Raw genomic sequence first — 23,009 nt, 5'->3', positions numbered from 1 at the left:
GGGAGCCCTCCCCCAAAGTAAGAGCCACCCAGAGCCCTCATCCCCTCCCATGCCCCAACCCTCATCCCCCCCACCCAAACTCCTGTTGCTGCTGTGTGTGTGTGTGGGAGGGGGGGAAGCAGTGGCCCAAGCCTGCCCAGCAGCGGCTGGTGCAGCTGGCCACTGTAGAAGTCATGGAGGTAACAGACAGTCATGGAATCCATGACTTCCGTGACCTCCGTGACAAACTTGCAGCCTTACTCATATCCTGTGGGAATGGGGCAAGGTGACAAGATCCTGTTTTGATATGGTGTGGTTGAGCGGAGGTGCAGCCTAGCCTGCCCTCTACTGGAAGTTCCAGCTTGGGACCTGAAAAGGAAGCAGGCACCCACTCCAAGCATCAAGCCTTCTCTGCTTCCTGACTCAGGCCACTTAGTTCCACTGCTTCCCTCTCTTCCTTGGGGTGTATGTATGTTACCCAGCCTTCGTGGCTCTCTATATCTGGCCCTCCAGTCAAATGAAGCCACCCCTACTTGGGGTACCATCCCACAGTACAACTGTCCACTTAGGCCAGATTGATCTGTTCACTCACTGAAAGAGGTCAAGTAAGCCAGGGTCATGTTCCCAAAAATTCAAAAGAAACAAAGTCCAAACAAACTGCCTCCTCAGTCTCCCACCCAGGGGACTCCTCAGAATGGAGGAGAGAGGCAGGCTGTTTCCCTGCGCACCTCCAAGTTGCTACCTCTTCCTGCTTAAGTATATATTCTGATGTGCAGCCTGAGTAAAATCCACAGGTTATAATAGGACCTCTGCCTGGCTCTGTTTGGTGGGAATTAACCCTTTCCCTGGCTGTGCTAGCGTGGAATTTGCCCACATCACGTATAGCACTCATTTTCCCTGCCACCACAAATGTATTTCACAGAAGCTAAAAAAACAAGAGAGAGACCTAGACAGAGATTGGGAGAGTGTGTGGCCTGATTCAATATGATAGAAATAAGAAAACCAAACAGCTCCTTTAATTCCTTATCTTATTTCAATTTTAGGATCCTGATGGACCTTATTTTTCAAGTAGGGAGATGGCTAGATTGCTCTTGAGAGACAGGTCAAAGGGTTGCACCTGGGCCAGAAGGTTCAGAAGGCAGGGGGATAAATGGGATGAAAATGTGTAATGCTGTGCTTATGCTGTTAATTCAGTAATGGGAATTATGCAGCTACTGGACAGGGCATTGATAAACATCTTTCTCTCACAAGCAGAACATTTGGACTCAGTTACTAATTTAAAAAAAAAAAAAAAAAAAGACTTCCAGAGCATTAGTTGGCAGAATTCAAATAGTTTGATTTGTTTTTTAAAAAAGAACTGCAATTTGCATATTCAGTTAGAAATCTATCTCAAGTTGCAAGCCACAAATAATTATATTTTATTAATATATAAAATTCACTTCTTACATTATTAATCCTCCATTAGAGTTGACTCTGAGATACATGCTATATTTTTGGTTTACTACAGACTAACATTTGGGGACTGGCCAATATAATACAGAGACACTAGCATATGGCGTGCATATAATACATATAGATGTTGGTTTATTTATAAGCATACTGTCCTGTATATCAAGATAGCATGAGTCCTTGTTGTAAGAAGATGAAATATTAACAAATCAAAACACTTCAAATATAATCTCTTCTTCAGTTTGGTTTCTGAGGCTGTAAGCCCAGTAAAACTCATTTCCTGTATTTTCCTTGGATTTTCATAGATTTACTGCTATAGGTGCAATAAAGCTGTCAGGTGATAAAAGTAGTGGCACAGGGAAAAATCATAACTGTTTCTTGAAAGCCTCATAAAATTATATTCTGTAAGGGGCACTAAACCATTCAGATGATTCTAATTTAGCATAAAGCCATTTGCTGTGAAGTGGGGCTTCACCCATTGGTCAGCACAGCAATAAATAGAAAGAACAGTGCATTAGAAGAAGAGGTACAGCTGGGCTGGGAACAGAACAGCTTTTCTGAAACTAGAAAACATGCTGTCCTAGAAGGGGAATTAATTTAGGTCATTTAATGCATATGTATTAGACTTCATTATTTCATGCAAGGAGTCCACTTTATAGCTCTTCTTCATATAAAAATCATACCTGATAGTAAACCAGAGAAAAAGATCAGATTAAGGATCAGAACAAGAGAAATTAATTTGATATGTAAAAAATGTTCAGACAGCTAGAGCCAGAATTTTAATCCAGCTCTTTTACCAACCCCTTTTCCTCTTTTTGAATTTTCCACCCCAGTGACCATGAAGATTGTGAAAGGAGACAGATTGACAGCACTGAGATTGGTACTGCATTGGTGTAGAGGCAGGGAAAGCTTCTCCACACTTCCCAACTGGGCTTCCAACTGGAGGGATCATGTTACTATTGTTATTAATTATATCTCTCATGGTAGCAATCACCGTCTCTGAGTGGAGACCAAGGCCGCATTGTGCTAGGCACTGCACACATGCATATAACAGAAAATTCATGCCCACAAGAGCTTATGAATGTGGGTCAATCTTCATGATAATTCAGTCCTCAAAGTCTGGGCTGGGACTCCTGGCAACGGTATCAATTGATTATTTTTTTAAATATATTTTATAGAAATGAAACAAAACTGGAACCATTTATCCATCCCCTGTACTTTAGGGTTCAGGTAAAACTGGACTAAGATCCAGCACCAGGGTTTGTTTTGCAAAACCAAAATCACACATTTCTTTTGTCCATCTCTATCTGGAGCAGACATGGGCCAAAACTAAAATCACATATCCAATTCTTGCTACCCTCCAGAATTATAATGATTTGGACAAAATGGGACCTGGATCTGACTCTCCTGTTGTGGAATACGGGTGGCTTTGTTAAGGCAAAATGACCAATGACATTGTGAAACCAAATCCACCTTGGGTTTGCCCATCTCTGTTTTTTGTGATGTGGCCACTTGTCTACAAGAAACTGGACTGACACCACTAAGCACATTTCACTATAAGACTCCAAGCAGCCATCAGATAGTAACACATTTCAGTCACTAGTGATTTGAACTGGTGATCTAGAAGTAAGGGACTCCATATCCCTTAACCAGTGCCGTGGTCCAGCAAGTGCCCTCTACAGTGTGTTTTTATTTTAGTTTTGGATTCCATATGCATCTTTATTTGGTATCTTGAAGAGTCATTAGCATGAAATAATAGGCAAATAAGAAATTTTGTTCTTGGGTTGGGCCCTGAAGTTTCGCATGTGGACATTTCCTCACCATTCAGATACATGAAACCCTGACTCTAGATTGTTTGCCAGGCCGGCATCATCGGGTTTTCATTTTCCTCCACTCATTTCCAGGCCACCATTTCCCCCCTTAAGTCACCTCCCTTTTCTGAATAAATCATGGCTACATAGCAATCGCTTCCAAGAGCATAATGCCATTTTTAAGATGGCCACCCAGATAGGGTTGTGAATAGTGTGACATAATCCCTTGCAACTGGAGGCCTGGAGTGTGGCCTATGCCATGTTCTAAATATCAGATGGCTTGAGAGCTAGAGGTTTGACTTTAACATAAGTCTCCTTCACATTCTGATACACTAACAGCCAATCCATTGGGACAGCTGACCAAAAGGACATTTTTGCAGCTATATTTTGGACAGCTAAGAGGCATCATGCAAAAATAATTCAACAGTTAAAACTATTTCAGATACAGTGTGAAACACAAAACAAGCTCATCACCTTGCAAAAATATGTTAAGGGATCTGTTAATGGTTTATAAAGTGATTTTTCTTTCATACACCAGTTTGGATCTGGTCAAGGATGGGGGTCAGGGATTAAGTAGGCATGGAGACTGAATTAGGTTCTCCCTCAGAGGTAGTAATTTCAGAACAAGGGAGACGCACACAAAAAGTGGTTTACATTGGGGGAAAGGAGAGTATGGGGAAGAGTACACTTTTAATAAGTAATAACAGATACATCAAAAGGTCTCCACTTCACTGCATAGTCCCATCAAAAAACAAAACAAAACAGCAGTTCTGGTTGCGGTCCTTAGACTGATTCATTTCTCTGCATCAACACTACTTCAGACAAAGTCATCATTCAAATACATAATCTATTCAATTTACCTTGTAGTTAAAGAGGAATAATCCACAGAATAGGCTGTACAGGTCTGCTGTGAGCAGGGAGAGGTTGACTGCAGTAGCGCTGGTTTTCTTAATGACCACTGGCATAAAGCTGTAGAGGCCAAACATACAGGCACTAAAGCCAACATACAGCAACCCTGGGGGAAGAGGAACAAGATAAAATGATCTACCACAGTCTATCCAAAGATCCCATATTACCTGAATTTGTGTTGTGAGAAAGAAGAAAACCACACTGTTTAAAAAAGAATTAAGAATATTTTTTTCAAAGAGCATTTATTTAAATTATTAATCTGTGTATATATTTATAGACATACTTGGAGCATTAATATAAATATGTACTATACCAGTGGAAATGTAAAATCCTCTAATAAATCATGTAATCACTACAAATGTCTAAATCACACAGGACCAGATCCCCAGTTGATGTAAGCTGTTACAGATCCATTGAAGTCAGTGAGCTACATCAATTTAAATCAACCGAGAATATGGCTGATTAAATATGAGAAATGTGTACCAAAACCTGTGTACTAATAACCGCTTTGCAGATATCTTGCCTGGTGTGGTATAAATAGCGTAAGTGATGGGACACGGCAGACTACAGGTTTGTCATTCATTAGGACAATCACACAATCAATAGAACTTGGTGTCTAATTCATAATGAATTATTTATTGGACAAATTACACCTGTTCTTCTGTTTTTGAATTGTCTGTGAGCTCATCCCAATTTATTCAAATGTGCTGGATATTCAAAATTATTCAAATAATAAATTCTGTGAATAATTTTTGGACTGTAGCTTGTTTGACAGGGGTTTTCTGTGAATATTCTAAATTAGACATTCATGCTGTTTTGACTGGGCACATAGTTTGTATGCTGCCTGCTGGGTGCCCATATTTTTGTGCCCTGACTGGATTAATGCAATTCTTCAATGTTGCTTCACCTTGACATCAGATGCTATGGTTGGATAGCCCATCTGGATTGTTGTCAGGCAGTCTGCATTGAGACACTGAAGTTTCTCCATGACATTTAGAGTACCAGTCACTCAAGCAGGTTTTCATCAAAACTCTCTTTACTCATTCAGAAGATCACCAGGTGACTGTGTGTGGCTGGCTTCATTTTTACATGACAGAATATTTTCATCCCCTCTTAGACATGTTAAGCAGCTATGCTGCGTGTCTTGCAGATGCCCCTGCCATCGAGCAGGAAGCAAGATAACTACCCATCCCTGTGCAGATATTGCCTTTTCAACAGTTTTGGACTAGACCAATAACACAAAGTGTTCTGTAGTTCCCATGAGAATAGCTTTACTATTAAAATAGTATCTTCTATTAATTGTGAATTCCTCTTAATGGGAAATGAAACAGTGTGTTCTGGGGCATCCTCCAAACTGGACCTAATCCTCTAAGGTTCTGAACATGCTCAGTTCCCACTAAATTCAACAGGAGTTGAGGGCACTCAGCACATTGCAGGATTAGGCCCATAAAATGGATTATACTGCACTTGCAGATGAAGTACTGTCCAATGGACAGGGCACTGCGCTAGGAATAAAGAGACCAGGACTCTGTTCCTGGCTCTGCCACTGATCTTTCATGTGACCTGGGCAAATCACTGTACATCTCTGTGCCTCTATTTACTCTCCCACCCTTTGTCTGAATTGTCTATTTAAATTGCATGTTTTTCAGGACAAGGACTGTCTTTTACTATGTGTCTGTACAGTTCCTAACACAGTGGGACATCTAGGCACTGATGTAATATAAATAATACATTCTATTAAAAAAGTAATTTCACTTAAAAAAAACCATCTGAAGCCTTACCAGGGAAGAATTCACAGCAGCAATTATTTGGTGGTAAATCCCAAAGCAAGTTTAAAAAAAAAAACCTCAACTTCTTCACTCATCTGCACTCAAGCAAATGATAATTCCACTGCTACTGGATGTTGTAATGTGTGCATGAACTAAATTTAGACTCATGCTAGCCCTTCAGAGGCATTGACTTAAAACTGCAGAGAGTCTGATAACCCAGAGCCTTGAAATTACAAAGTAGGGAATTAACTGATAATAACAATAAATAAAGTCCTGCTGATTTTGTATCTTTTTTTTTAAAAAAAAGCTACCCAGCAGACAAATGCTGCCATAATACTCATGGTTTGGATCTCATAGAAGCAGTTCAACAGAAGTATAGCTTTGTATAAAACATATATAGTGGTCATCCTAAGAGATCAGCAAATGCCCAGTTACCACACACTGATATCTGAGATATCACAGTTTCAATCTATACTAAGAATATGAAATCACTGTTGTGAATGTTGTATCTGTTAGCAAATAGTGACATTTTAATGGTTAGCACTGTACATGGGTATCCATGGGATTCTCCCACATACAGTACTTAAAGGAGTGCTTTATGCCAGCTCTGCCATTCTGTGTTGGGACAATGCTTCCACAAAAGGGAGTATAATTTGGTCTAATGACAAATTTTCAACATATTGCACTACTTCAGCTTCTTTCTTCCTGGCTTCAGACCGGTTAAGGTAAAGAAGTTATTCCAGCCTTTAGGTGAGCAGTTCTCAAACAGTAGTCATCAGATCAATGGTGCTCCATGAAACACTCTGCAAACCACCAGAGAGGTGGCAGGGCACAGGTGCAAATACTCATTGCAAAGAGCAGTCTGTATGCCTGTAAAAGCAACTGGAAATGAAGAATATATCATAGAGCTGTCTTCAATGGGACTTACGTACATGCTTAAAGTTAAGTGCTTTGCTGAACTGGGGTCTCTATGAACAATAGCATTTTACATTATTTTCTTCATATTAAGATACTCTGTCAGGGAATTAACTGCATTTGCATAGAGTCACTTTTTCAAACTATGTTCTGGTTCCAGCAGAAGAATGCTTACACTGTAGTTATACTCTGAAGGTTGAGTGTAAAAAATGGCATCTTATTTGCCCCTTAACTATACCTATAATCCACCTCAGTTGGGTGACAGTTATTGGTGACTATGTGTGAGCTAGAAAGAATGCCATTTGACTTTCACATCCCAAGTTTACAAGGCTAGCAGCTCCAGGAAAAAAATACTTATTTTAGTTGTAAACTGATCAAATTCGATCTGGAAGTTACTGAGAGACCATAAAGTTGGAACCCCCAATGTGATTTTTACAGAGTCAGTTTTCAGAGTAGAAATGCCTCAGCATGTTAGATGGCTCTTATCAGCTTGTTTTAGCCTTGACCATTGTACTAGGAAATCCAGAGTTCCACTGGTATTTGACAGTCAGAGACCATTTCACGCAAAGATTTCTTAAACTTGCTTCTTAGAACAAACAACAAAGGACGCCAGAGAAAAATTCATACCTCTCATTGTGAGGGATGTGCCTCTTTGAGACCCAAATTTACTTCTCTCTCACATCAAATTACTGTTTTCATATTTGTTACTGTTTCATTATTCACCTCACAAATGAATTATAGTGCTCCACTTGAGTCGTACAGTCAAATTGTTTCCTTTTGGGGAAGATCTTCAGCTGATAGAAGTTGGCATAGCTTCACTGATTAAAATGGAGCTACACTGGTTTACAGCAGTTGAGGATGTGGTCTTGTGTACGAAGGAAACTTGCAGGAGAAGAACTAAGTAGCTAAGAGGGCTACAGCCTATGTTAAATGTGTTATATGCTAGGATGGATTTGGACCTTCTTAAGACAAAAGCATTTCCATTTTACATCAGCTGAATGTTAGTTCCTACATTCTTAATGACACAATTGTGGTAGATGGCAAGAGGCCATCTTTAGTTATTTATTAGGTTGCCTGCTTTATCACTTTATCACTTTATAACTTTACCACTACCATTCAAAGGCCTGAAGATTTAACCGTGCTAGGCCACAGGTTTAAATCTGCTGCACAGGATAACTATTTAGGACAAGCAAGGTTGTGTCCTCCTTGATGTAGTCTTGTCAATCACTACTTGACAAACTTACAATGCTGCCAACGCAATGGGAAATGCACCAAGTACAGCGGAAGCCAGGGAAGAATTCAAAACTATACAAAGTTATCATCATTTTATCCATGTTCTTTGGCAACTCAACCACATTTCAAATTACTGTACTCACAAAACAAGTACAGCTGTACACCATTCTTGGCAGGTTGATTTCCTCCTTCTACGCTTATAAATTGTGACTAACTTGGGAAGACATTTTAATGGCAGTGGAGACCACCGAGTTTGACTTTATTTTAAGGGCACATTTAACTAATCCTGGATTACAACAGAACTCTTGTGGAACTACATATGACATCCAAATAACTAGGAGATGAATTCACTATGATGATTGCTAGTACCATCAGTACCAAATTAATTCATGATCATAGGCTTCTTAACATGAAGTGTTACCAAGCTCTGTTACAGCTTTGTTAAGGATCTCAGACGAATGAAGGCAAATGAATCTACAATCTGCAGCAGGGTTTGTTCCTCAGCTGATACTTTAACTGATTTGTCATTTAGTTTTCAATCTCGTGTAAAATTTCCAAGACTTGTAGTGACGATGCTTCATGACAGATGCATTGCTCTATTAAGGTTCAGGATAATTAATGGAAATAGTGAATAAAGAGGTAAAGAAAGCAACAAACTACTATGTTACTTACCACTCCACGTCTCAGAGATTCCCTGTATAACCAGCTGATTTCCATATTTCTAAGGTGATACCTTGATGCTCATTTTGAAACTAGGTTAACAAGATGCTGTTGCTGTATAATCAAAGCCTGACCTCCTGCTCAGTATTTCAACCTCTTGCACAGAATGCGGTATTGTGTGTTATCAGCATTTGATTAAATGCTTCTATTGTCACAGATGCCAACTGTGGAACTATCTGTCCCTAAATGTTGATTTTTTTAAAGAGGGGAAATAATTTGCTTGAGTTATCAGAACAGAATCTTAGACTCAAAATCATTTTCCAACTTGAAAAGGGAATAAGCCACCCAGTGTGCAAAGTGAATCACTGTACGAATTTCATCGTCCAGCTATGCTGGAAGGACAGGAGGCACTGGATGTGGTTTAATTAGGCCACAACTTTATTCTTAACTGTCTGGGAGTAGTTGGCAGATAAATGTATACAGTGCAGGTTGTTATACATACCTGGGGGGGCTTCCAACAGCCCTCCCCCTTACCCACCCTGGACCCCAGCCAACCTGCTGTTGGGACCTTGCCATCCCCCCTCCTCGAATGAGGGTTGGATGGGGCTACTAAGGAGGGGGAGTTGGCTCCCTGCTGTGCAGTCATAAGAGCCCTGAACCCCGCCCCCCGCCATGTTTCTGCTCCTTAAAACAAATACCCTCCTCTAAATCTTTTACCAATCCATTTTATCTGGTCCAAATAAAAGAGGGCTTTTTCTGACTGGCATGGACCTCTATAGTATCCCTTCTCTTCTGGTCACCTGTGGGGAGGGATGGGTCAGTGTTCCCACACTGACCTGCTCTGCAGCATCTGTAAAAGTCACTCCATGCCTCTCTAGCCCTTTAGTGAGGTACATGCCTTCCTCCAACAAGCCAGACAATGGTGCCCCCACCCCCTGCTTAATATGCAGTATAGTCATTGCATGATGCTACCAAAAACTTACTTGAAATACATATCTGCTAAAACTCACCAAGTTCACTTGGAGAGCAATTAACTATTTGCATGCAGAAATGCTCCCCTCCGAAAAGGTTTTATGGACCTGCAAAATCCAGTGCAGGCAATTTTCTTTTATATTTTTTTGTTAAGTTCTGTTTTCTTTCCTTTGCACTGAGTGTAAAATGATGTTTTTTAACAACCACTCCGGTTATTTGTCTCAGTGCTGCACTGAATCTTGGAACGAGAAGCCTGTTATTGGTTAAGTCACTCTGCTGCCAGAATGATCTACTCATGACATTCACATGGTTCTTCTCTGCCCAACCTAATGGTGCAGGGAATATATAAAATGGCAGTGGGAGGAGTGGGGGCATAGATCATTTCAAAAGGTTCCGAGGCATGCAGTTCCAACCTTTGACAGTAGCATGCATGAACATAGCAAACCTTGCCTCCTTTCGCCCTCCCACACTCCTCCCTAAGCATTATTCCTCTTGTTGCTTTCTTCAGCAACAGTCTTCAAAGAAGTGAATTATCTTCTTACCTATTTGCCAATCCCAGGGAACTTTTAACAACTCCTTGTGTTCCATTATTGCACTGGAAAAGAAAAGAAGGCAAAGTTTGATGGGAAGGAACAGAACTTAAATTACTTCCGCTCATGCAATTCATATGGTGGACAACACAAAATTAATAGCCTTATAACGACAGACTCTGGAAACAGCTATACAGACCAAATGCAGTCGGACCTAGTTAACCCACTTTGGTTTTATCCCTATATCTGTGTGTTTGAAAGATCTTTGGTGCAGTAATCAGACTTGATAGCATGTGATTTGCCCTGTTTTATCTTCAGATCTCCGGCTGTTAATCCAGAGCTGCCCACCCCCCTCACTTTCATACCAGCCTGTCCTTTGGGACTTAATATTCCTAAAGCTCTTGAACTTTAAGGATTGATAATGTATTGCAGGGCCGGCTCCAGGCACCAGGCAACCAAGCACATGCTTGGGGCGGCACCTGGTAAGGGGCGGCCAATCTTGGGGTGGCGGGGGGCAGCGTGGTGCGGCATTCCACGGGGACGGGGGCGCTCTGGCAGTGCGGTGCTTGGCGGGGTGGGGCAGGCTCCGGCGTCACGGGGCGCGGCGCTCGGGGGGGGTTCCGGCGTCGCGGCGCTCGGTGAGGGGGCGTCGCGGGGCGCGGCGCTCAGGGGGAGGGCGGGGGGCTCGGCGGGGCGGTGCTTTTTTTTGCTGCTTGGGGCAGCAAAAAAGTTAGAGCCGCCCCTGTGTATTGGCATGAGTTATACACCCTTCAAGGCTCCTCTGCACTGTAGAATAAATACAGTAATGAGTAAATCACAGACTTAAGGTGGCAGATTTCATAGCATGGTCTTGGGGAAAACATCCAGCGCTACGATTTGTCAAACACTAAGAGAGAAACCAAGTAATCATAGCAATAAAACTCAAGAAACAAAACTAAGGGTGGGCCAAACTGCAGGAGTTAAGTTCAGGATTTAGTATCAAGGTTAACTGAATGTTAAAAGCCCATTAACACTAAGACCCTTATTGTTTGTGTTATTGTAGCGCATATTGGTCCCTGCTATGGACTAAGACCCCATTGTGCTTGGCACAGACATGGAACAAAAAAGCAGTCCCTGCCCCAAAGAACTTATAGAGACAAAAGACAAGAGATGGATACGGACAGATGGGGGAGTATAAGGAAACAGTGAGGTGCCAATAAGGCCTCCCATGCTCTAAGGATGGGATCCTACAGGTCAGGACTCCTCCTAGCTAGTTCTTCACTCAACTAGCCTTCTCTGGTCTGTGATTTGGGGATGAAACCCTGCTGTGCAGGGCTCTTATGCGTTTGTGCCTCTTAAAGTGAAGATCCCCCTTTCCTGTCATTTACAGAGAGACTTAAAATAATTCTGAAAGAATTTTCAAAAAGCATAATATGCTGCTACCACTTTTCTTTATTATTATTACTAGTTTCCAGCTGCACCCACCAGGCACAAGACAAATGGACGCAAGGTTCCTGTCCCAAAGAACTTGCACTCCAAAAAATACAAAATAGAGAGATGCATGGGAAAGGAAAGGGGACCCACAAACAAGTGATAGGACACACTATGTATGCTTCAGAGTTTTCATGACAATACTTTTGCTTAGCTTTTTAATGTATAAATATTTAAGAATATAAGAATGGCCCATACTGGGTCAGACCAATTGTGCATCTAGCCCAGTGTCCTATCTTCTGACAGTGGCCAATGCCAGATTCTTCAAGAGGGAATGAACAGAATAGGGCGATTTTGGGTGATCCATTCCCTGTCATCCAGTCCCAGTTTCTTGCAGTTGGAAGTTTAGGGACAACCGCAGCATGGGGTTGAGTCTCTGACCATCTTGGCTAATCGGCATTGTTGGACCTATCCTCCAGGACTTATTTAATTATTTTTTTTACCCAATTATACTTTTGGCCTTCAGAACATCCCCCGGCAACGAGTTCTACAGGATTACTGTGCATTGTGTGAAGAAGTATTTGATGGTGCGGACCATGGAAGGGGAGCTCGGAGGATTGTAGTCAGGAGGCTTTCACTTAGATTGTGATCCTTACGCTGGAGGTCTTTTCCTCCCCTGTGGGTTATTAATTTGTTCACAGAAGCAGCTTTTCCTCTCCTGGAATTGACATCTCCTCATCTATTATTGGGAGTGGACTACATCCACCCTGATTGAATTGGCCCAGTCAACACTGGTTCTCCACTTGTGAAGTAACTCCCTGCTCTCCATGTGTCAGTATATAATGCCTGCATCTGTAACTTTCACTCTATGCATCTGAAGAAGTGAGGTTTTTACCCACGAAAGTTTATGCCCAAATAAATCTGTTAGTCTTTAAGGTGCCACCAGACTCCTTGTTATTTCTTTTTGTTTGTTTTAAAACTGCTGACTATTAATTTCACTGGGTGACCCCTAGTTCTTGTGTTACATGAAGGGGTAAATAACATTCTTTCTATACCATTCATGATTTTATACACCTCATCATACCTCCCTTAGTTGTCTCTTTCTTAAGCTGAACAGTTCCACTCTTTTTAACCTTTCCTTGTATGGAAGGTGTGCGGGTACCACGGATTTATATAGTGGCATTATGTTATTTTCTGGCTTATTAGCTAGTCTTTTCCTAATGGTTCCTAACATTCTGTTTTTTGTTTTTTTGTTTTACTGCTGCTGCACACTGAACAGATGTTTTCAGAGAACTATTCACATTAACTCCAAAATCTTTCTTGAGTGGTAACAGCAAATTTAGACCCCATCATTTTGTAGGTATAGTTGGGATTTATGTTTTCCAATGTGCATAACTTTACACTTATCAACAGTGAATTACATCTGCCACTTTGTTGCCCAGTTTAGTGAGATCCCTTTGTAACTCTTCGCAGTCACTTTTGAACTTAACTACTGTATCTTGAGTAATTTTGTATTGCCTGCAAATTTTGCCACCTCAGTGTTAACTCCCTTTCCCAGATCATTTATGAATATGGTGAACAGTTCAGATCCTTGGGAAACTAACCATTTATTTCTATCTTTGTTTCCTATCTTTTAACCAGTTACTAATCCATGAGAGGACCTTACCTCTTATCCCATGACCGCTTAGTTTTCTTAAGAGCCGTTGGTGAGGTACCTTGTCAAAGGCTCTCTGAAAGTCCAAGTTCACTATACCTACTGGATCACCCTGGTCCACATATTTATTGATACCCACAAAGAATTCTAATAGATTGGTGAAGCATGATTTCCCTTTATAAAAGCTGTGTTGGCTCCACCCCAACATATGTTTATCTGTGTGTTTGATCATTTTGTTCTTTATTATAATATCAGCCACTTTCCCTAGTACTGAAGTTAGGCTTACTGGCCAGAATCACCTCTGGAAGCTCTTTAAAAAATGGGTGTTACATTAGCTACCCTCCAATCACCCACAAAGGCTGATTTAAGTTAGTAGTTCTGCAATTTCATATTTGAGTTTCTTCAGAACTCTTGGGTGAATACCATCTGGTCCTGATGACCCACTACTGTTTAATTTATCAGTTTGTGTCAAAACCTCCTCTATTTGACACATCAATGTGGGACAGTCCCTCAGATTTGTCACCCCCCCAAATAAATAAAAAAACAGCTGAAGTACAGGAATTTCCCTCATCCTCTGCAGTGAAGACTGATGCAAAGAATTCATTTAGTTTCTCCTCAATGGCCTTGTCTTTCTTGAGTGCTCCATTAGCAGCACATTGATAGTCCAATGGGCCTACAGACTGTTTGGCAGCTTCCTGCTTCTTATGTACTTAAAAAAAATTGCTGTTAGTTTTTGTGTCTTTTGGTATTTGCTCTTTCAAATTCTTTCTTGGTCTGGTTTATTACACTTTTACACCTGACATGCCAGAGTTATTATGGTATTTTTACAGAGTTTCTGTGCAGTTTGCAGGCATTTCACTCTTGTGACTGTTGCTTTTACTTTCTGTTTAGCTAGTGTCCTCATTTTTGCATAATTCTCCTTTTTGAAGTTAAATTCTACAATGGTGTGTGTCTTTGGCATTTTCCCCCCTGCAAGGATATTCAATTTAATTACACCATGGTCGTTATTATTGAACCATTCAGCTATATTCACCTCTTGGACCAAATTGTGTGCTCCACTCAGGACTAAATCAAAAATTGCCTGTCCCCTTGTGGGTTCCAGGACAAGCTGCTCCAAGAAGCAGTCATTAATGTTGTCCAAAAGTTTTATCTCTATATCCCTTCCTGAGGTGACATATACCCAGCCAATATGAGGATAGTTGAAATCCATCATTATTATTATGTATTTTGTCTGTAATCTCCTTGAGCATTTCACAATTACTGTCACCATCCTGGTCAGGTGGTTGGTAGTATATTCCTACTGCAATAGTCTTATTGTTCAAGTATGGAATTTCTATCCATAGAGATTCTATAGTACAGTTTGATTCATTTAAGATTTTTACTTTATTTGACTCCATGCTTTCTTTCACATACAGTGCCACTCCCCCACCAGTGCAACGTACTCTATCACTCCGATATATTTTGATCCCTGATATTACCATGTCCTGTTGATTATCATCATTATAACAAGTTTCTGCTGTGCCTTATTATATCAATATCCTCATTTAATGCCAGGCACTACTGTTCATCCATCTAGCATTTGTATATAAACACTTGTATGTTTTGCCAGTGATCAGTTGCTTGCCTTTGTGTGTTATATTCAAATGGGACTCCTATGGTTGACTGTTCCTCACTAGTTCCTACCTGTATTTTATCAACTTCTTTCTTATCCTCTTTACTAGGATATAGAGTTTCCCCTTTAATAAACTCTTCCCTAAGGGATGTCTCCACCTGAATTGTGCGCCCCATCATACCTGTCAGCTTTTCTCCAGCCCTTAATTTTAAAAAATCTTCTACAATAATTTTATTTTACATTCCAGCAGGCTAGTTCCATTTTGGTTTAGTTGGAGCCCATCTTTCCTATATAGGCTCCCACTTTCCCAAAAGGTTCCCCAGTTCCTAATAAACCTAAAACCCTCCTCTCAACACCATTATATCATCCACACTTTGAGACCCCACAGTTCCACCTGTCTTTCTGGCCCTGTGCACGGAACTGGAGTATTTCAGAAAACACTACCATGGAGGTCTTAGACTTAATCTCTAACCTAGCAGCCTAAATTGGTCATCCAGGAGCTCTCTTTTACTTTTCTGTCTGTCACTGGTACTTACATGTACCATGACCATCAGCTCCTCCCCAGCACTGCACATAAATCTGCCTAGATGTCTCATGAGATCTGCAACCTTTGCATCCAGAAGGCAATTCACCATGCAGTTCTCCTGATCATCATAAACACAAATATATATATTTATAATAAGCAAATCTCCCATCACTATTACCTGGCTCTTCCTAATAACTGGGGTTCCCTCCCCAGAAGGAAATCATGATGTCCTCTAGAAGGACATTCCAACTATAGAATCATTTCCCTATGCTCCAGCTTGATATTCTCCCTTTCCTGAGATTTTCATCCTCCTCAACAGCACAGACGCTGTCAAACTGGGGGTGGGATGCTCTACTGTGTTTCCTGAAAGTCCCTTCTATGTACCTCTCTGTCTTCCTTAGCTCCTTCAGTTCCGCCACTCTAGCCTCAAGAGCTCATACTGTGTCTATTTGGCCATGAATTTCTTGCATCAAATGCACATACACACCACCTGCCCATGCTGCATTCAGTGCAATAAACTGGAGAACACCCACTCTGTGATGGACTTCTGCCTGCATTCTTTTTACTTTTGCAGGAGTGGTTTGGGGTTTTTTTGGGGGGTGGAGTTATTGGCCTAAGTTTAGAGTATGTTTGCTAGGTGTCTCTCTCTCCACCCTCCCTTCCCCATACTCATTCCCCTTTCTCCCTTACCTCCTGTGTGTTTTTTTTCTAGAAGGCTTTTCTGGCGCTCTTCAGTAGTTATGTTATTGCCACCTCTCCCTGCTGCTGAATTCTCCCCACCTAGCCTTGGTATCTCACTCTGTCATGGAACTCTCTCTGCTTGAGAGCTGGACCTGGAAGGAATGTCTTTCAAACTCCCTCACAAAACTTCCCTGTTCGCTAGCTTCTCTGGTTGCTGTGGAGCTGGTTTTTTAAACCCTTATTCTACCTGAGTTAGCCCCGCCCCCTTGTCAACGTATCCTAAAGAGGTTAGGGATCAAGAGATCGCAGGCTAGAGCCTCATTAATAAGCTCTCAGCCTAGCCTAGCAGGCCACTTGGCTCAGCACAGAGCCCCCCAGAACAGACCATATTATAATCTTCAAGCAAGCAAGCAAGCAATATTTAAAGAAAGAGAGATAAATTATTCTACTTTTAACCATTGCAGTAGAGGTGTGTCTCCAGGAGGGGTTTCAATAAGGAGAAGGCTGTGGTTTTGTGGACTAGCTCAGGAAGGGTATCCCATGTATAGAGGGCAGCATACATAGAATAAGGTAAGTTAATGATTGTTGAAGAAGCAAATGGTGCCTCAAAGCTGCAGAGCAAACAAGGAGGTGAGGGTAGGGAGACAAGAGGCTAAGTGACCCAGTATTCTGGAAGTTGAAGTGTAGAGGATGAGGGTGGGAGACAATGAAGAGAGGAAGAGGGAGAGCTAGGTGTCAAAACCAGAAGAGGAAGTTAGCTGGTGAGGAGAGGACTGTTCATGATCTATAACAACTACATGGTAAATGAGGGGGAGATACAACCTAATGGAGTGTTGTTCCACAGAACATAATTTACTGCCATATACTTCTTCTGTATTGCCTTTTCCTGACCTGGGGCCTTGCAGCAAAGTTCTTAAATTTAACTTCATTTAAAATTTTGCTCAGCAGGTTAACCTCCTGAGTTGCAACATTTTGTTTTCAAGACAATCCTGGGGGACAACCGGTAAACAGAGACATAAGTCTCATGCATACAAAGGCACATATAATTCCATTCTTTTACAGATAAAATTATCTCATTATTTTATGCATAGCATTAGATTTACAATATATCAACAGCAAACAAATACAATTTCTTCTTCCTTCTCCTACCCCACTCCTCAGGATGCAACTCTCCAGACAAGAGTAAGCTAAAAGGAAATGAAATATTGCAGTTTTACTATCAAACTCACTCTTCCTCACACTGGGTTTTGTAGTAGATGTTTCATTTTTCAATCTATGTTTTATGTTTCCTCATTATAATGTCCAGATTAGCATCCATTAATTTCTATCCCAGCACCCATGAATGCCACCAAAATAGATGCTGCTGCTGACGTGCTGGGCAATTGTCTGATTTCCAACACAGATTCCTTCTCCAGACTGTTCCCATCTATTTTAGATCCTCATTGCACTGAAATAGCTAATAATCACCCACAGCTTTTCAAGCTATGCTTCTATAAATTTAATGCAGAAAACTCAAATGGTAGATTGAATTATTATTTTAATATAATATATAGTATTTTTCATCCATAGGTTTTAAAGCAATTTATAAAGGAGGTCACAGTATCAATACCCCCATTTTACAAATGGGAAAACTGAGGTACAGTTATAAAGTGAACTCCCAAAGGCCAGCAGCAGAGCTGGGACCAGAACCTCACTCTCCTGAGTCACAGCCCTGTACTGTCTCCTTCAGGCAACACTGCTTCCTAGATGTGTCCAAGTTGACATACACTTAGTAAGACTCCACATTGACTGTCTTCTATATCATTACCTATTGTTGACCATGTATACCAAGGCAATAAAAATGATTCTCCCCAAGCAAATCAGACAGTTTTACCAGTTCTTATTTCCTTTATGCAGTTTACTTGTGCAGCGAGCAGTTAATTTAAAACATTTAAGTCATGTGCCCAGATGCCACAACAATGGGTATACAAAAATAATAAACTAGTCTACTAAACAAATGTAGTTGGTCCAGTGGGACTCAATAGAGATTTATTGCTGATCATTCTCTATTTTTGGAGGCTGAACAGTTCATCTGTGCAGATAAACCACCAGTTTTGATTAATAATTGCAAGTTATTTTGGGCACCACAATAATCAGATCTGCATAAAATTTAGCAATATTACCTAGTGATGGTTTGGAGTGGTATTTTCCTTTACCAGCCACATTTTCAAAGGCTGGTGCCTACCCTCCTGCTACAAAGTCTGGATCTGGAGTGCAAAATGGACACTTGCGCAGATCACTACTCATTTGTGTGAATATATGTGGGCTTTATGGGTGCAATGGGTGTGCCTGCATGAGCCAAGCTTTTGAACATTTGGCCCTTTCTGTGTTATCACAGCAAAGTAACTGTTTCTGTGTTTTCTTTCATATCTTTCTAAATATCATAAATCATTTACATGGAGTAAAACTATTAATGAAATACCTTCTGGCAGCGTCAGTGCTTCCATCTGCTTATAATTCTAGGTGACTTTTTATAAACATGAATCACAATTAGAGATAGGTGTGGCCTGTATCATTCCTAATACAGTTCAAGATGCTAAACTGCCATTTGTCTCGAAATAACAAATAGGTGGATACAATTTTTTACATCTGAGTCTACATTTGGTACTTCTAGAACACAATTCACTGTAGTGCCTCGGTGCAAATTTAGATAATTATTTAGATCGTTGCTGAAATGTACTGACCTGACGGGAAATATTAAAACTGACCAAGTAAAGACTTAAAACACAAGAATTTAAACAGTCTACTCTCCACAGTAAATGTCTGGATAAGAAGAAAGGAGAACGAAACTAAGAAAAAGCTAACTGGTGAATTAGTTTCAATAGGCTCAAACCGCAAACCCTCTCACTTACAGCTGAATTCCACTGAAGAAGGAGCCAAACAGCCCAATCATGCCCAAGAACTCCACCCGACTCATGTTTCGGACAATGTACTCCTCACAAACATTGGAGATGCCGTAGAGTGTTGCTCCACCTAGTACTAAGAGATCCCCTATCAGCTTATTTTCACCTAGGAATAAACACAGGAGAAAAAACACAGGAGGCTTCAAAATAGTGATCATTTGCCTAGAACTATTGCAAGCTCTTCCCCACAGACTCGAAACCTAGCCAAATAGCCCACATCTGTGTAAACAACCTGCATGCAAATATACTGTTGTTTGCCCATTTGCATTCAAAATGTAAAGGAAACCTAGCAGAGACAGAGGAAGAGATTTAATTGTTTTGTGAAGGAGATAAACTGGAGGAGAAGATGACTTTGGAAAGCTCAGGAGAAAAATAGCGCATTTCAGAGACTAAGCTTTTTTGTTTTTTGGTGTGAAGTATAGAGCAGTGATGATGGAGATTTTTACACTGTATTTAATGACTGTAGTGCTATCTAATGTACCGCACACAGGGAAAAACATAGCAGTGCATGGCCACTGAAGTACTGGCAGTCTCAAAGAGCGTTCGAAACCGCCTTAAATCTTGGAGGCTTTTATTGTTATTTTAGCAGAGAGCTTTCAGGTAGGTTTATTCAAGTTCCAACTATTCCAGAAAACTTAGGCACTGATCCTGCAAAGACTTATGAGCGTGATTAACTTTAAGCATGTGACTAATCCCAGTTATTTCATTAGGACTACTGACTAAATTAGGTTGAAGAGATTTCAAAAGAACCGTGTTCCATCAAAATATGCAGTTCTGTCAACAATGAAATGCTTTGCAAAATAGGATAGATTTTGCCAGAATTTCATTTTGGAAGAAAATGGAGAGGAAAACAGTCCCAACAATGTCAAAACATCCCATTTCCACACTTTTGGAACACCACATTTTGATTTTTCATTTGGAATGACTTTTCATTTTGAAATATTTTTAATTAGTATTATAGTATGAAACAGCACTATGTTATAGTGCACTAAGGAACTTCTAGTTCATGCCAGCAGAGTCTATACGGACCAATTGACATGCAACACTTTAGAACGCTTTAGAAATCACACATCTGTAGAGTGCATTACCCCGCCATGTAGACAAGCCCTTAGGCAGCTGGGTAACTTTACTCACATGAGTTCAATGACCCAGAAGTGCCTAAGTCTTTGTAGGATCAAACCTTATGTTGTTATATACACAATTTCTCATTCAGCTGACGCCTAGCACATTTTGGGGGACTGTTAACATAATAAATATCTTTATGAGAGACTATGCTACAGTGATATTAGGTATGTCCTGTAACTGTATAAATTCACTGCCCTTGAACATAAACAGTTTGTGCACAAGAGGAGAAGGGAGGTATTGAGAAATAATAAAATGTAATTGTTTCTGGTTCATCCCCTTCTTTTGTTTGCCTAGCCAAGGAAAATATCCTATAAACAGCACAGCACTTTTTAGTGAAGAGCCTCCTGAAGCCTTTTATTTCACCGCCAGCATTTATTTATTTATTTAGAGTCTGTCTTGACCGCGTTACATAAATAGAACCAGCTCATACATTTTACTTCATTAAAGGGGACACGGAACATAGAAGTTATTCCCTGAATTTTAATAAAGCCATTTTACAATTTTAAAAGAGCTGTGATACTTGGCATGAAAGGCAGATGCTTGCGGTTGAATTTCTTCTCCTTGCATACCAATAAACACAGATACAGACAGTCCTTCAGGTTCAGGTCTACATTAGAAGCAGGCAATAACGCTAGTACAGAATGTTCTAGGATCAAAATACCTAGTAGCCTTATCTGTATATTACCAATGAATATGACAAAAATACCTGCTTCTTGCCAGTAACCTGCCAACCTCAATCTAATGGCTTACTCTAGTTAGTATGGGATTGTCTCTAACTTTTTCTTTCCCTAAATAGAACAAGTGAAATCAAGTGAACTAATTAAAGTTGCTAGGGGGAAGGGCACGTGATGGATTCCACACAAATCTAGTTTCAATTTCCAAGTTTCCTCACATTCCTCCAGGCTTCTGTCTCCAAGTTTCCTGAACAGCAATCTCCATAGCTGCACACCTGCTAAGGAGCAAAGGATAGAACCCCTGGTCCCTGGCTCCTTTATCTAAGGGGCAGATCTTTTAGTACATTCCTAAGTTGTTTAGAACTCCACTGGACAGACTCCTTTTGTGTATGGTTCTCTCTCCTCCCTGCCATTTCTCACAGCTGCTTCACTGGCCCCTGAATCTCCGCATGCCCTCTCCACCCTGGTCCACAGACCCGCAAGTTCCCAGTGAGCCACAGTGCATCCACCCAGTGAGGAGCAGGTGAATTGGTAGCCAGGATGTTTCCTTTGGTGCCTGAGGGTGAAATCCTGACCTTGCTGATGTCAACGGGTGTTTTGCCATAGACTTCAATGGGGCCAGGATTGCATCCCAAAGTGTACAGCAGTTGAGGACTATCTCTTGAGAAATTTTTAAGGAGCACCGACGGGAACCCGGCTCTGGTGCACCAGAGCCAAAATATTTAAGTCATTAAAGATATACTGGAGCATTATGACAATGAAAACTGTAAAGGAATGAAAAAAATTGCAAGACACTATAGGTGTTTCTGTAAGGATGTTGAAGCACTGTATGATATTGTATTGTATTGACTGAGAAACAGGCTATGATCTTGTAACTAAGATTACAATGCATCACACACATGCCCATGCAACCTTAACTTTGGCCTTTCCTGACTTTTGAGTGTAGGCAACGCTGCTGTTTTCTGAATGTAGTTTTATTTTTTGTGTAGAATTTTTCTCAATGCAGCTCTGATTTGCTGATTCATGGGACAGAGCAGATCTTCTCTTTTGTAACTGGGACAGAGTTGTTTCTTGGGTAGGGAGATGAAGTGAAAGTCTTCAGGACAGGAAAAGAGTAAGTGATGGGACAACACGGGCTGGGCTGCTCTCTATAAACCTGCTCAGTTTTTGTTCTGTAGCATCTTGGCAAGTGCAGTTTCCCCTGCACTTACATTTGTATTCAGAACACTGACTTTAAAACCCCAGTGCATTATGCTCAGCTCAAAATTCAATACTTATAATTTAGAATGAAAACGGCATCCAACTGCCAATTTTTGAAAAGAACTTGTTCTCTTCCCACATCAGTTGGGCTAGCACTAGAAAAATCAATGTGACAGAAGATATTGATTGATAAAATGTTGCCCCTTCCATATTGCCATCAGTGTGCTGTAATTGTGGCTAAACACACATTATTCATATAATCCAAAAAAAGCATGTTTTACATATAAACAAGTTATTTCAGGTATGATGCAGGCATCTCCACAATTAACCTTTATTTCAGATTTGGTGCAGCACACGATGGAGATCGTTAATTTGTGGGTTGGATGTGTCTGAGTATGTGACCAGTGAAGTAGGCCGTGTGCAGAAAGTGAGCAAAAGGGAACAGCACTGAGAAAACAGACTGGAGGGGCTGAGAGAGAATAGGGGGCTGTAGCTCAAAGATGCAGCCAAAAGCTGAGCAAGATTGCTGCTGAGGCTTGAAGTAAAAGTGTTTCAAGTCATCTCCCTAAGTGGCACTGACCCTCATTAGTTGGGGTCATTTTATTCTATGGCTCCTTCCCTCAATGAATGGATGTTGAGCCACGGAGATGGTTGAAAACTCAGAAACACATTTAAACCCACACATGATCTCTTGGGACCTTTCCCTTCTTTGCCCCCTTCCTACCCTCTTGGATCACCTCAGAGTTACATAGCTTTCCCTGAATGAAATCACACAAATGTATCCAAAGACTCACCTGCTCCTTGTTGTCTCCCGACAAGGACGTCTGCTCCTGCCATACAGCCCATGCCCAGAATGCAGACCACAATTCCAATGAAATGAACTGCCTTGTATCGGACCAGCAGGAAGAACCAGGACAGTAATATCACCACTGGGATAACAAAACAATCTAGGAGCTGT

At 40.9% G+C, this 23,009-nt stretch overlaps 1 protein-coding gene across 2 annotated transcripts in view; it reads right to left on the bottom strand.

The window, feature by feature from the left end:
* The window catches only part of SLC35F1 (solute carrier family 35 member F1), a 369,666-nt gene that overhangs the window by 31,908 nt on the left and 314,749 nt on the right, over positions 1-23,009 (bottom strand). The window contains exons 4-8 of one of the 2 annotated variants that reach the window (XM_065588392.1): positions 22,846-23,005; positions 19,002-19,158; positions 10,240-10,292; positions 4,100-4,254; positions 1,374-2,111 (exon numbers count right to left, since the gene is read on the bottom strand). In XM_065588392.1, the coding sequence (XP_065444464.1) occupies positions 2,106-2,111; positions 4,100-4,254; positions 10,240-10,292; positions 19,002-19,158; positions 22,846-23,005 (531 nt within the window). In that variant the 3' untranslated portion in view covers positions 1,374-2,105. Of the gene's footprint in view, positions 1-1,373; positions 2,112-4,099; positions 4,255-10,239; positions 10,293-19,001; positions 19,159-22,845; positions 23,006-23,009 lie in introns of those variants that run through there. The other variant, XM_008175891.4, reaches the window with a different exon arrangement.

Source organism: Chrysemys picta, chromosome 3 (genome assembly GCF_011386835.1).
Source record: "Chrysemys picta bellii isolate R12L10 chromosome 3, ASM1138683v2, whole genome shotgun sequence".
Lineage (NCBI taxonomy): Eukaryota > Metazoa > Chordata > Testudines > Emydidae > Chrysemys > Chrysemys picta.
This window is presented reverse-complemented; position numbering and strand designations above follow the sequence as displayed.